Source organism: Capricornis sumatraensis, chromosome 14 (assembly GCF_032405125.1).
Source record: "Capricornis sumatraensis isolate serow.1 chromosome 14, serow.2, whole genome shotgun sequence".
Taxonomy (NCBI): Eukaryota; Metazoa; Chordata; class Mammalia; order Artiodactyla; family Bovidae; genus Capricornis; species Capricornis sumatraensis.
Window position 1 is genome coordinate 67,461,196 of NC_091082.1, and position 13,111 is coordinate 67,474,306.

At 36.1% G+C, this 13,111-nt stretch overlaps 1 protein-coding gene across 3 annotated transcripts in view; it reads left to right on the forward strand.

Moving 5' to 3' along the window:
• Positions 1-13,111, forward strand: part of RALGPS2 (Ral GEF with PH domain and SH3 binding motif 2) — a 112,707-nt gene that overhangs the window by 25,965 nt on the left and 73,631 nt on the right. For all 3 annotated transcript variants that reach the window (XM_068985873.1, XM_068985875.1, XM_068985874.1), the window contains exons 5-6: positions 6,266-6,355; positions 10,842-10,934. In XM_068985873.1, the coding sequence (XP_068841974.1) occupies positions 6,266-6,355; positions 10,842-10,934 (183 nt within the window). The remainder of the gene's footprint in view (positions 1-6,265; positions 6,356-10,841; positions 10,935-13,111) is intronic.

Genomic DNA, 13,111 nt, shown 5'->3' on the forward strand with positions numbered 1-13,111 from the left:
CATCACAATTTTAATATTCATTCTATTTTGGCTATTTCTTTGGTTACTTTTCTTATGCCTTCTGGCCAGTGGCTTTCTGATTTTTTTTTTTAATTGGGGGAAAGGTTATCTAAGTTTTTTAAAAACGTTACCTTTAGATGATTGGAAATTTGACTAATTAGAAATTGATGTTTTTAGGCATGATAATAATTTTAGGTAATGTTTGTAGAAAGACTCCTTTCTGAAAATGTTGATAGATGCTATCATATATTGTCTATGATTTGCTTCACAGTATTAATGGAGCATTTGAGAGTGGGATGAGAGTAGAAGTGAGAAAACTTGGCCATAACTTGGTTGTTGAAGCTGGTTGATGTGTACTGGGGAGTTCATTATTATTATGTTCAGTTCAGTATACGTTTGAAGATTTTCATGATAAAAAGTTAGGAAATTATCTTTCAAGCTTAACATATGTTTGGCTGTAAATAAAAGGTTTTCATAACACTTTTATATGATTATAAAAGCTTGAATAAAGCAGCTACAGTTAGAAATAACCTCTGAATAAAAGTTTTCTAAGATTTACTTTTTAATAAAATACTTGATTCATTCCTAAAACACGTTAAATGTTTGTTTGAATCTTATGAAACTGCCGTTTCTGGCCTATGAACTGTCAGGTTCATATGGTTAATCTAATGTATATTAGGGAGTATTATAATAAAACAACTGTGAATTCACCACTTAAACTAAGAATATTACCAAAACTATTAAAGCATTTTATATGTTCTCTGCTCTGTCCTCACTTAAAGGGTAACTATTATCTGAAAAAAATAGTTTCTCTTTTGTTTTTTCTTAATTTGATTTCAAAAACTCTTGTTATAATTCCAATACAAGTAGATTTACCAGAAAAAGTTGTGCCCCTAAACAACATATTGTATATCTTGCTTTTCATCTTTGTAAAAGATATCATCAGACTATATATAGACTTGCGTGGTTGGCTTTTTTCACTTGTATTTCTCTGCTGTATCCATGATAATGTATAGAGTGCTTATTCATTGATTTTCAGTGCTGTCTTCTAGCATTTCATTGCATGAATGTATCAGAAAGAATTCATCATTCTTTTGAGTGTAGACTAATTTTGAGGGTGGACTAATGTGTCTCCTAATTTTTTGCTGTTGTGAAGAATTTGCTATCAATATTCTAAGAGTTTGGGTGCCCACTTGAATTAGTTTCTCTAATTGGTGACTTTCAAACATTTTTTGCTATGACCCACAATAAGATAAAATATTTTTACATTGTAGCTGAATATACAAACTAAAGTCTTCTGAAATAATACTTACCTGTATTAGACAATATGTACTTTGGTCTTAAAAAAAATTGCTGCTTAAACTTAATAAATTGATTACCATAAAATAAGGGGAAAACAAAACACTGTGATTTGTTTGAAAAATGTATTCCTAAATACAAAATTTGTATCAGAGAGAGTATATCCATGTTTAACTACATAAGACAGTATATATTTTTTAAAATGACTATACCAGTCTGCTTTGAGCTTTCATCACTGTGTATCCTATTCAGCACTTAGTGTCATTAAACTTTGACATCTAATTGATGTAAAATGACTCAACTTTTATTTTCATTCATTTAAATATTTACTAAGCTCCTACTATGTCCTGAATATTGGTCTTGATGTGGGGGATATATTAGTGAATAAGGAAAACAGAGATCATTCTCTTCATGGACTTTTTCAGTCAATTTTTCCTAATTTTAATTTTACTTTTTTCATTTTCAGATGTTCTATCATTTTCAGATTTCTCTGGTCATGTGTATTATTCTCTTATTTTTTACTTTAAACTGTTTATTGTAAAATAAAGCATGGGTACAAAAGAACCCACAAAACAAACATATGGTTTAGTGGAAGTTTAGGAACTACCCTAGAAACCCCTCCATGTGCCTTCATCCCAGTTTGCACCCTTTGGTCCTCCAACAATAAGTACTGTCCTGACTTTTATAGCACTCATTGTCATGTATTTATTTTTATAGTTTTTATCACATAAATATGGATCCCTAACTTAGCCTGGCAAGTTTTTTTAATTTGTTAAATGTTTGTGACTTTTTAATTTGCAGTTTCTCCCTTTATCCTTTTCTCTTCCATACTGTTACCTGTGGAAGAACCTCTAGAGTCTCCCGTAGTCTCCCATAGTCTAGATTGCATTTTGTGTAGTATAATATGTTCTATGTTCTCTGGAAATTAGCTGCTAATTCCAAAGGTTGAGTTGGGTTCAGTGCCTTTGGCAAGAGTCAGGGTTTTATGGGGTTTCTTCATCAGATCTTTTCTGTGATATTAGTAGATACGTTGCTGCTGCTAAGTCACTTCAGTTGTGTCCGACTCTGTGTGACCCCATAGACAGCAGCCCACCAGGCTACCCCATCCCTGGGATTCTCCAGGCAAGAACACTGGAGTGGGTTGCCATTTCCTTCTCCAGTGCATGAAAGTAAAAAGTGAAAGTGAAGTCGCTCAGTCGTGCCCGACTCTTAGCGACCCCATGGACTGCAGACCACCAGGCTCCTCCATCCATGGGACTTTCCAGGCAAGAGTACTAGAGTGGGGTACCATTGCCTTCTCCTAGTAGATACATTAGATATTAGATATAAAGAAATATTTTTAGTGGGGATAATTTTATAAAGAGACATTTTTCCCTCATCTAGTACTTGCATATCTAGAGATTCCATTTCATACAGGTAAGGAAAGGTAAATATTTGATTTTTTTCTCTTTATTTTGCAGTTTTGAAGATAATGAATTGGTGTTCTGTCATCCTTTAACAATGACAGAGTAGTTTTTAATTTTATTTTAAACTCATAAACGTAAACATATATGATGTGAATCAGTATTCCCATTGCCATTATTATCATTATTGAAACTCTACATATTATCCTGTCATTGGCCAACAGGAGTCTCTTCAGATTGGCTTTCATGACCTTTCTCATGACCCTTTCTTTCATGACCCTTGTAATCTTGAGCAGTTTCTTTGCTTTTGTTTGCAAAGACGTTGCATGTTCATTTTGTCCATTACCAGCTCTCTGCCTGGAATCAGCATTTCTCTAACAAATGTTGGTTTCTTATAGCAGGAAATGGACCGAGGTGCTAAAAATGCTCATTGCTATTAGAGTGACCATAATTTCTAGGCTTTTTTAGCAGATATAGCTAAGATATCTATATGTCATACACACACACATATATATACCAACTACTTGAAGATAAAATATCTCATAAATTCATACTAATACTTCTAATTCAAATTCAAGACCAGAGTTTTACTTAATCTCTTCCATATTATGTCTGTATATCCTTTCTTCCACACCTGCAACCTGGTTTTCCATGAATTTGGGGCATGATACAGTATCCTACAAGTTACTCATTTGCCTTAACCTACATAAACAAATAACAGTCTCAGAATAGCAATACTAATGCCAATAATACTCCTTTAAACAGTTATGTACATATTTTTGCAAATGTTGTATTTCTTTTATAGTAAACAGTATATAGTGTCTGGGCATATAGGCGTTACATAATGTACTCTCCTTCTTTTAACCCTTATCATTCTTATTTCTGTGAACGTGTGTATTTAATGGTCACTGTCTTTCTAATGTTGGTGTTTCTCTAGTCATTTGATTTTCTGAAGCCTGCTCTCCAGGCATTTACTCAGGAAGGGCCCATTGGAACAATAATTTTTGAGTTCTTACGTGTTGATAAGTTTGCCTGTCCTTTGTATGAAATTTTCTTTCCTTGATAATATTTGATGTGGTACTCCATTTTTTTCTGGCAAAGTGTTGCTATTGAAAAGTCTGATGATAATTAAATTTTCTTTTCCTTAAAAATCACTTTCTCTTTTCTTAGCCTAAAGATTTTTCTTTTTTAAGTCCAGTAATTTCATTAAACTGTGTCTTGCTGTTGATCATTCTGGGGCAGTATTATCAGGTGTGATTGGCTTTAGATGGGACTGTCAATTGGGAAGCACCTACACTTAGCCTTTCTGTCGTGGTGGTCTCAGGGTAGCTGAACTTCTTATGTGGTAGTTTAGGAATCCCATAGAGAATGTTCCAACAATCAAGGCATGGGCTGCATGTTCTTTTATGACCTTGTCATGGAAGTCAGTATCAGTTAATTTTCTATTCCTTGAAGCAGTCATGAGCTTATCTAGGTTCGATGAGAGGTGACGTATACCCCCAACTTTCAGTGTGAGGAGTGATAAAGAGTTTGTGGCCATGTTTTTAAATTACCATAGTATTTGTCTTAAAATTTGACATTAAATGTATTAAGTCAGTGATCGTGGAGTTTAGATTGAATCATAATTAATATTTTCTAATAAGGTTGTTGTTGGGCTTCCCTGGTGGCTTGGTCGGTAAAGAATCCACCTGCAATGCCCAGGGAGACCTGGATTCAATCCCTCAGTTGGGAAGATCCCCTGGAGGAGGGTGTGGCAACCCATTCAAGTATACTTACCTGAAGAATCCCCATGCACAGAGGAGGCTGGCAGGCTGCAGTCCATGGGGTTGCAAAGAGTTGGAAACTGAGCACCTAAGCACAGGACAGCACAAGGTTGTTGTTAAAATAACCTTAACTTTAGATACATTTTATACTTCTAAAATGTAAAATTTATTAGAATCAGGGATAATTATTGTCATTCAGTTCAGTTCAGTTCAGTCGCTCAGTCATGTCCGACTCTTTGCGACCCCATGAATTGCAGCACGCCAGGCCTCCCTGTCCATCACCATCTCCTGGAGTTCACTCACACTCACATCCATCGAGTCCGTGATGCCATCCCGCCATCTCATCCTCGGTCATCCCCTTCTCTTCCTGCCCCCAATCCCTCCCAGCATCAGGGTCTTTTTCCAATGAATCAACTCTTCGCATGAGGTGGCCAAAGTACTGGAGTTTCAGCTTCAGCATCATTCCTTCCAAAGAAATCCCAGGGTTGATCTCCTTCAGAATGGACTGGTTGGATCTCCTTGCAGTCCAAGGGACCCTCAAGAGTCTTCTCCAACACCACAGTTCAAAAGCATCTCAAATATAGTAACAAATATAAAGATGTCTTTGTAAAATATATTCATTTCACATTTACATATACACTTTAAATATACAAATTTTGACAGTGTTTATAGATGAAAGTTGCAAATAATTCTGAAATATTTCTCAGAAGAAAGATGGCAGTGGCTTTATTTTTGCACTGAGATTTCTAACTACATCCTACTTTTAGATTTGTGTAATTTTGAACCAACTGATAGTGCTTTGATTTTGCTTTCATAGTACGTGAATTGAAATATGTTATATAAAAAATGTATATTACATACATATTACTCTGTGTCATATGATAAGCACACTATTTTCACCAGAACATTTTAGTAATGTTACAGACCCATCTTGCCTTTTGATGAATGATGTTTATTGTTTTTTAAAAGAAATCTTGAAGATGGTTTCATTGAATTAGAAAGCATTACATAATTTTTTAAAATACAATCTTGATTATAGAATGACTTAGATATATTTTTCTTTAAGTAGTTTTATATTTTATCCTATTCATATCAGGAAAACCATACTTGAGATTCTTTACATTTAGGATTCTACTCCATGTAAATAAATGGCAGCATGGAATTACACAGACACAGAAAAACATACTATAAGTAGCATGTTTTACAGAGTCTGATCTTAGAGCGTATCTAATTCTGCCAGAGTGTTATAAAATACAGCAAAGAAACACTTGTATACTGTTCTTGTTGCATCATTCTGGTTTTATTGTTTTCTCTTTTCCTTCCAATTTTACATTCACTTTTATAGATGAAAAATCATTATGATGTTTTTATGTGTCTGTGCAAACGTGTATATATGTTTCCCTGATGGCTCAGCGGTGAAGAATCTGCCTGCCAATGCAGGAGACGTGGGTTCGATCCATTGGCAAGATCCCCTGGAAAAGGAAGTGGCAACCCACGCCAGTAGTCTTGACTGGGAAATCCTATGGACAAAGGAGCCTGGTGGGCTACAGTCACAGAGAGCTGGACATGACTTAGTGACAAGGACTCACACACACAACAAATACACATGTCTATATCTGTCTGTCTATATATGTGTATGAAGTATGTGCAACTTTGAAGAGTTATGTCCTGGTGGTGAGTCAGGGGCAAGAGAAAGTATTTTTACACAGTTCTCAGTAGTTCATCAAGTAGCTCTTGTCATTCTTTGATCCTGTAAGTAAAGAATCTTACCATTCACCAATTTTTATTTTTTATTTGCAGGTAAGCTTTTGGGTTGTTAGAGAGATTCTTCATGCTCAAACATTAAAAATTAGAGCAGAAGTTTTGAGCCACTATATTAAAACTGCTAAGGTAAGATAAACTTGTGCTTCTGCTTTTTAATTCAGCCGTTTACGAATGCTTGTGAGTAAATATTTGCCTGTGTCACTATAGTCACTATTTATTGACGCTGGAAAATAAGGCCTACTGATTAATGTAAGTTAATTTTTTAAATTGCATATCTGTTTCCTTTGCCTTTTCTTCTATTCCTCTTATCTTCCTCCCTTTTCTTTTATAGTTTTCCTCTCTTTCTCAGAGAGGCTGAATTGTATTTGGGCAGAGGTCAGATTATGATGAAGTTTAATATTTATAAAATAGTTTGGTATATTCTGCAGGTGACTGAAAAAGCCTTACAGGATTAAGTAGGGAAATACATATCAGTTCTTTGCCTTTGAAATAGATTATTCTGCCAACCATGTGGAGAATAAGACTTAATTTTTAAAAGAACAGTATAAATGAGGGTGCTAACCACATACACTGAGTAACATAGATTATAGATGCAGCAGCAGAAATAGAACATGGATTTCAAAGACGTAAAATTTAGAGAGGAAGACGGATAGGACATTCCACAGGAGGCTGCAGGATTTTACTAAAATTTGTAACAGCTCCAGATTTATGTCAAGCTGACTGAAAAGAGGTATAATGGTAGCCACGTTCATTATTCTTATAATGAATACATAACTTATCTCACCTGTGAATGAAGGAAGATGAAGTAAATTGAGGATACCATTTTTACAATTGTAAATTATTGTAATCACTGTAAGTCATAACTCTTCCGTAGTTTCCTTGAGCACCTGGGAGCAATTGTATTCTAACATTCTGTGGCACTAGGTGGCAGAGCTAGCCTTCTTAAAAGTTGTTATTTTTCCAGAAGTGTCATAAAATTTTTGAAAACATTCTTTGTGATATGTTAAAGATTGGATTTTAGCTAGTAGAATCCATGTCTTTTCTCCATAGATCCTGAATTTTCATTATTGTTTTCTGGTGTTTTTGTTAGTTTCTTTTTTTTTTTTAATGTATGTTCCACTCAAAACCACCAAATCCATTAAACCTGTCATTATTCTCATCAAATAATCATTTAATTCCAGTTCAGACTCATACTTTGAGTTACTTCTGATAGTGCTTGCTTTCACCCCAAGGTCTAAATGCATAATTTTTTTGTCCATTACTGTCTCTTCAGTCCCTCTAGGGACTCTGCCTTCTATTTTGTTTCCTATAAAACAGGCAAGTCTTTCTCTTCTTTTAGTAGATGTTCCAGTGAGGTTCTGTAGTCAGAAAACTCACACACAGGTATATGTATAAAATGTATAAAATGGTTTATTCTCATGTGATTGAGTTGAGGAGAGGCTGGCAAATTTGAAGTCCGTAGGACCAGTAGACAGCCTAGAGACTTAGGAAGGAGTTTCTAGATTTTTGCTGTTATCAATACGACTACTTATACAGCATTCTTGTGTGAATCTCTTGGTGCTCAACAGTTCAGTTCAGTTCAGTTCAGTTCAGTCGCTCAGTTGTGTCCGACTCTTTGCGACCCCATGAATCGCAGCACGCCAGGCCTCCTTGTCCATCACCATCTCCCGGAGTTCACTCAGACTCACATCCATCGAGCCCGTGATGCCATCCAGCCATCTCATCCTCGGTCGTCCCCTTCTCCTCCTGCCCCCAATCCCTCCCAGCATCAGAGTCTTTTGGTTAAAACACTAGAAATATAGAGAGAAAAGACAAATTGCCTTCAAAGAAATGACAATGAGACCAATAGCTTTCATTGAATCTGATGAGAATGAACATTTTTTGTGTTTTGGCTATTTACGTTTTTCTCTCCTGAAATGTCTGCTCAAGATCTTTCTTTGAACAGTATTCTGTTCTAGTGTTGGTCTTTGATTTTTACAGTTTAAAAAATATAATCCCAGATGCTAAAGTTTTTTGCTATATTCTTTTCATACGTCTTCCTACTTGTGACCTATCTTACAACTCTTTTCCTGTTGTCTTTTGATACTGATGCTCTTATCTTTAATAGTCAAATATATGTCTTATTTATTGTCTTGTGCCTAAAAGACTATCTCATTTAAATCTTACTCTAAACTCTGAAAATGTCAAAGATTTTCTCACACATTACTCTTTAAAGCTTCTATAGCTTTGATTTTGGTAGTTTATTCTTAAATTTTAGATATAATACATGTAATTATGGATTCCAGTTCATATTTTTCCATATGAATAATCATTCTGGCATCATTTTAAAATCTTTTTTAAAGAAGCTCTCTTCGTTTTGTCTGGAAGCGTCTTCCTGTCACCCGTGTTCTTTAAAAATGTGATTCCAAATTCATGGTTCATTTTTTTATTTACTCTGCTTGGGATTTCTTGAGCTTCCTCACCCTGGGAATTAGTGTCTTTCGGTAATTTGGAAAAATAATCCACCGTTACCTCTCATAGGCTACCCACTCCAGCATTCTTGGGCTTCCCTTGTGGCCCTGCTGGTAAAGAATCCGCCTGCAAGGTGGGAGACCTGGGTTTGATCCCTAAGTTGGGAAGATCCCCTGGAGAAGGGAAAGGCTACCCACTCCAGTATTCTGGCCTGGAGAATAGTCCATGGAGTCGCAAAGAGTCGGACACGACTGACCAACTTTCACTTTCACCTCTCGTATTGTTTCTACCCCATTATTTAGCATGTCCTTCTGTAGCTCCATTTAGATAAATATTAGCCTTTTTCCCTCTACCTTTCATGTCTTTTTAACCTTTATTTCACATTTTTAAAAAGATTCCTTAGCTTTTGTGTTGCTTTCTGGATAATGCCTTCCTTTTCATTTCATTCACAGCCAGTACCTGATGTTGTTCTCCATTTGTGAATTCTTGTTTCCTTTTCTTTTTCTTATTTTTCCTCTGAGGCATTTTGTTTGTATGAATCTACATCCCTAGAAACAGAAAAAGAATCCAAGGATTTTCTCTCCTATGTGTTTTTGTTTTGCTTCTTCCTGGCCCATGATGACAGCTGAGGTTGTCAGTGCAATAAAACCAAACTGATGGGATTGGGAGCAGGTTTTTCTGCCATTTTTCTAGTAATAGATCTTGAATCACACATCAAATCTGGGGCTGATCCCTCCACACTTACTGAGCCTGCCTGTGAGGTTCACAACAATTTTTTCAGCCCTGTGATCATCAGTGATTTCAAATGCACTAATGTAACCATGCTTCATCATCACAGTAGAAACTCGATGATGACTTTGGAGCATGGCCTAATAAGCACTTGGCTTTTGCCTCTCTTTTCGGCATTGTTGAGAACTCTTGAGAGCTTCAGCCAAGACATTCAAGCGCCCCATTATGGTGGCACGGAAAGATGGCGGAAAGAGTCCTTGTGTTTTTCCCTTTCCCTTTTTTATTTTTTTAAACTTGAGTTCATATTTCTTGAAATTTTATGGGAGTTCTTTCAGACCTGAGTTAAGGTGGTATTAGTTAGAGTTCATCAAAGGAATAGAACCCCTCGCCATTCCTTGGTTCTCATATTCATAACATGAAATTTTTGTCTTGATGTTTCTTGATGATTAAGGACAGTTTTACCTTTGAGGTGTAAGCATCTGATAGTTTGAAGAAATCTGAGCAATTAGCAATAATTTGACAAAAGTAGATTTCTTGGTAAAGTGACGGAACCTAGCATTAGCATGCATGCACAGCATCATATGGGATTCTTCTGCATGGAGGCTATAAAAAGCAATGTCTAGTATTGGGAAGCAGGTAGATGTCCCAGCATGAACAAGGAACAAAGGAATGTGGATTCAGGTGGGAGGAAGCCAGAAATTGAGGAGGGCTGTGAAAAGCAAGCTTGAACCCTAGCCCTGGAATGTTAGGGGTCCTTCTGCTGCTGCTGCTAAGTCACTTCAGTCGTGTCCGACTCTGTGCGACCCTAAGGACAGCAGCCCTCCAGGCTTCTCTGTCCACATGATTCTCCAGACAAGAATACTGGAGTGGGTTGCCATTTCCTTCACCAATGCACGCATGCATGCTAAGTCGCTTCAGTCATGTCCGACTCTGTGCGACCCTATGTACAGCAGCCCTCCAGGCTCCTCTGTGCACAGGATTCTCCAGGCAAGAATACTGGAGTGGGTTGCCATTTCCTTCTTCCATTAGGGGCCCTGAGTAGGACACAAATTAGGATCCTGGGCATGGGCCTTTCTTTGAACTTGGATCATAAGGCAGAACTAGTAATAGTTCAGTATAAGAAAGGAAACTGCCTACCAGAAACAAGGATGCATACCAGATAACTTTGATACTGAGCCATAATTTTGGTTTTCTTAATGTATTAGACAACTGGAGGTAGATGTATTCCCAGAGCTTGGAGGGAGTTCTGTGTGGGCCAAAAATCAGCTTACTGTAAACACAGTGGATACCCCCAAAACAAATCTCTACAATGAGGGTAATAAGTATGCTATAAGAACCACCAGTTGCCTAAACTGTATTTGTGTTCAAGTTGTCTTGTCATTCATGCTATTTATTTTTCGTCCCTCCTCCCCCTTTTTCTCAAATCTTCCAGAAATTGTATGAGCTGAATAACCTTCATGCACTTATGGCGGTGGTTTCTGGCTTACAGAGTGCCCCAATTTTCAGATTGACTAAAACATGGGCGGTGAGTAATCTTCTTTAGTTAATGATAGGTTAGACTTCTTGTTGGAAGTGAAGATGTTTTAGTTCCTTTTGTAGTTCTTAGTAAGGTTAATATTATGATAACAGATAAGGATTTTTTAATTAGTTTGTACTCTGTTCTTTGAAACTTACATTTTTTCCTCTCCCCTTAAATAAGTATTTCATGAGGCTTGTTAGGTATTTTGAGCTAAAAACCAGTTGGTGCTTGGTTTCTGCTCTTTAGGAAATCATTTTTGTAGAACTTCTTTAAACATCTTTGACAATATAACATTTCAAGTTTACTGATGGGAAACTATAAATATGAAAATAAATTGCATTAATCATGTAAAGATTATGCTTTTGGAAAATTTGAGGAAGGTATAAATTGTAAGTTGCCCCCAAATTTTACTGATACACATTTCCATTACAATATTTTTTACTCAGTAAACTCTTGGGTTTTTTTCCTTAGGAATAAAGGAAAATCTGTTAGCTAACAGGAAAGTAGGCACTGTTTCTGTGCACATTGTGATATTATGCTAATCTTACGTGGTTCTATTTAACAGGGTCAGAGTATGAGGTTCTACTTTTGCAAATTTGTGTATTTTTATAGTTGATCAATGTGATACTGGCCTCAAGCTTGCTGGGTATTTTTCATTTAGATTTTATAAAACTGAAGCTTCAGATTCAGTTAAATCTGTTCATATTAATACTGTTCTTTAATGTTAAAGAGGAATGATTTTGTTTAATACATTTTGTACAGAGGGTTAGTGTGTTCTTACTCTCCTGGAGTAAAGACTTGACTAACTTTAAAACAGTTTTTTACTTACTAAAATATAACTTTGTGTTTAATTAGCCTGCTGTTCTCACTTTTCATAGTGTCTGAAGAGACAGATGTTTCTCATACTGGAAAAACATTAGTATGGAAGAGCTTATGATCTTCTTTATATTTCATTTGTAGTTTAGAAACACCTGAGTGAACAGTTTCCTACTCTAAAAATTTTTAATAACGATGACCTAATTCTCTTTTATTAAAATTTTAATTTAATGAGGGAATGGAAGTGATTATAAATATACAGTCATGAATTCCATCTTTGAAGTTTTAGGGAAAAGAAATTGTACTCTGGTTTATATTGTGGTTTAGAAATGAGATACATTTCCCTCAAGTTAATTTTTGTTTCCTTGAAGTTATTTTCATTGTCTCTCTCTCATGTCTTGCGTCGAAAATAGTTTTGTTTAAATTTAGTAACAGCTCCATTATTAATCTGAATAAAATTTTTGGTGTTCATATAAAACTTGAAAATATTCTACAGTTTTGCTAGGTACTAATTGTTTGACATGCATAGTGGATGATATAGACGAAGTCCTGTTCTTATAGAGCTAACATTCTACTGGGAAAAGATAAACTGTAAATAAATGATATATCATAAATAATGATGAATGCTCTGTAGAAAAATAAAACAGAGTAAATGAGATGTAAAATACTCCCTCATGCTTTTCTGTGATATGTGGTAAGAATTTCTCATAAGTGATTGGACCCAATTGCAGTTGGAACCTGGCAGTTGGAAAGTATTGATGACCTTATCAAAGATGTTGGAATGATTGGATTTGAGAGAATAGTGGAGGAAAAAATGGGACAGTAAGAATAGAGAATGCCTTTGAGGAATTTTGTTGTGAAGTACTGGGGTGAGGGCCAGAGGTAACTAGAAGAAATGTGAGATTAAAGATTTGTGGTGTTTTGCTTTGATTTTAAAGATGAGATCCATAACAGTATGCTTGAGTGGCAGTACAGTGATCTAGTGAAATGAGGAGGTGGTAAGAAGTCAAGCCTGTGATACCCTAGATTAGCCCAGAGGAGATAAGGTCCAGTACTCCAGTGGGGCAGGAACAGTGTCTCCGTTTTAACAGGAGAGAAGGGAGTGTGATTGGTTACAGACACAGGTATATTGGTAGATTTGGTGGTGGGATTCTGCAGAATAATTCTGCAAAATTGTGTTTCATAAGACATAAGAAGCAAGGTCATTAATTGACAGTGGGAGAGGTACTGGAGGTTTGAAGAGAGAGGAAAGGATGAAAGTCATCAAGGGAACTGTCAGAGTGAATTAATTAGGGAAACGTGTAGGTCTTAGGCAGGTCCACTTGAGATTTTTGGTCATAAGCTTAGAGTGAAACTTAGTGTTCAGC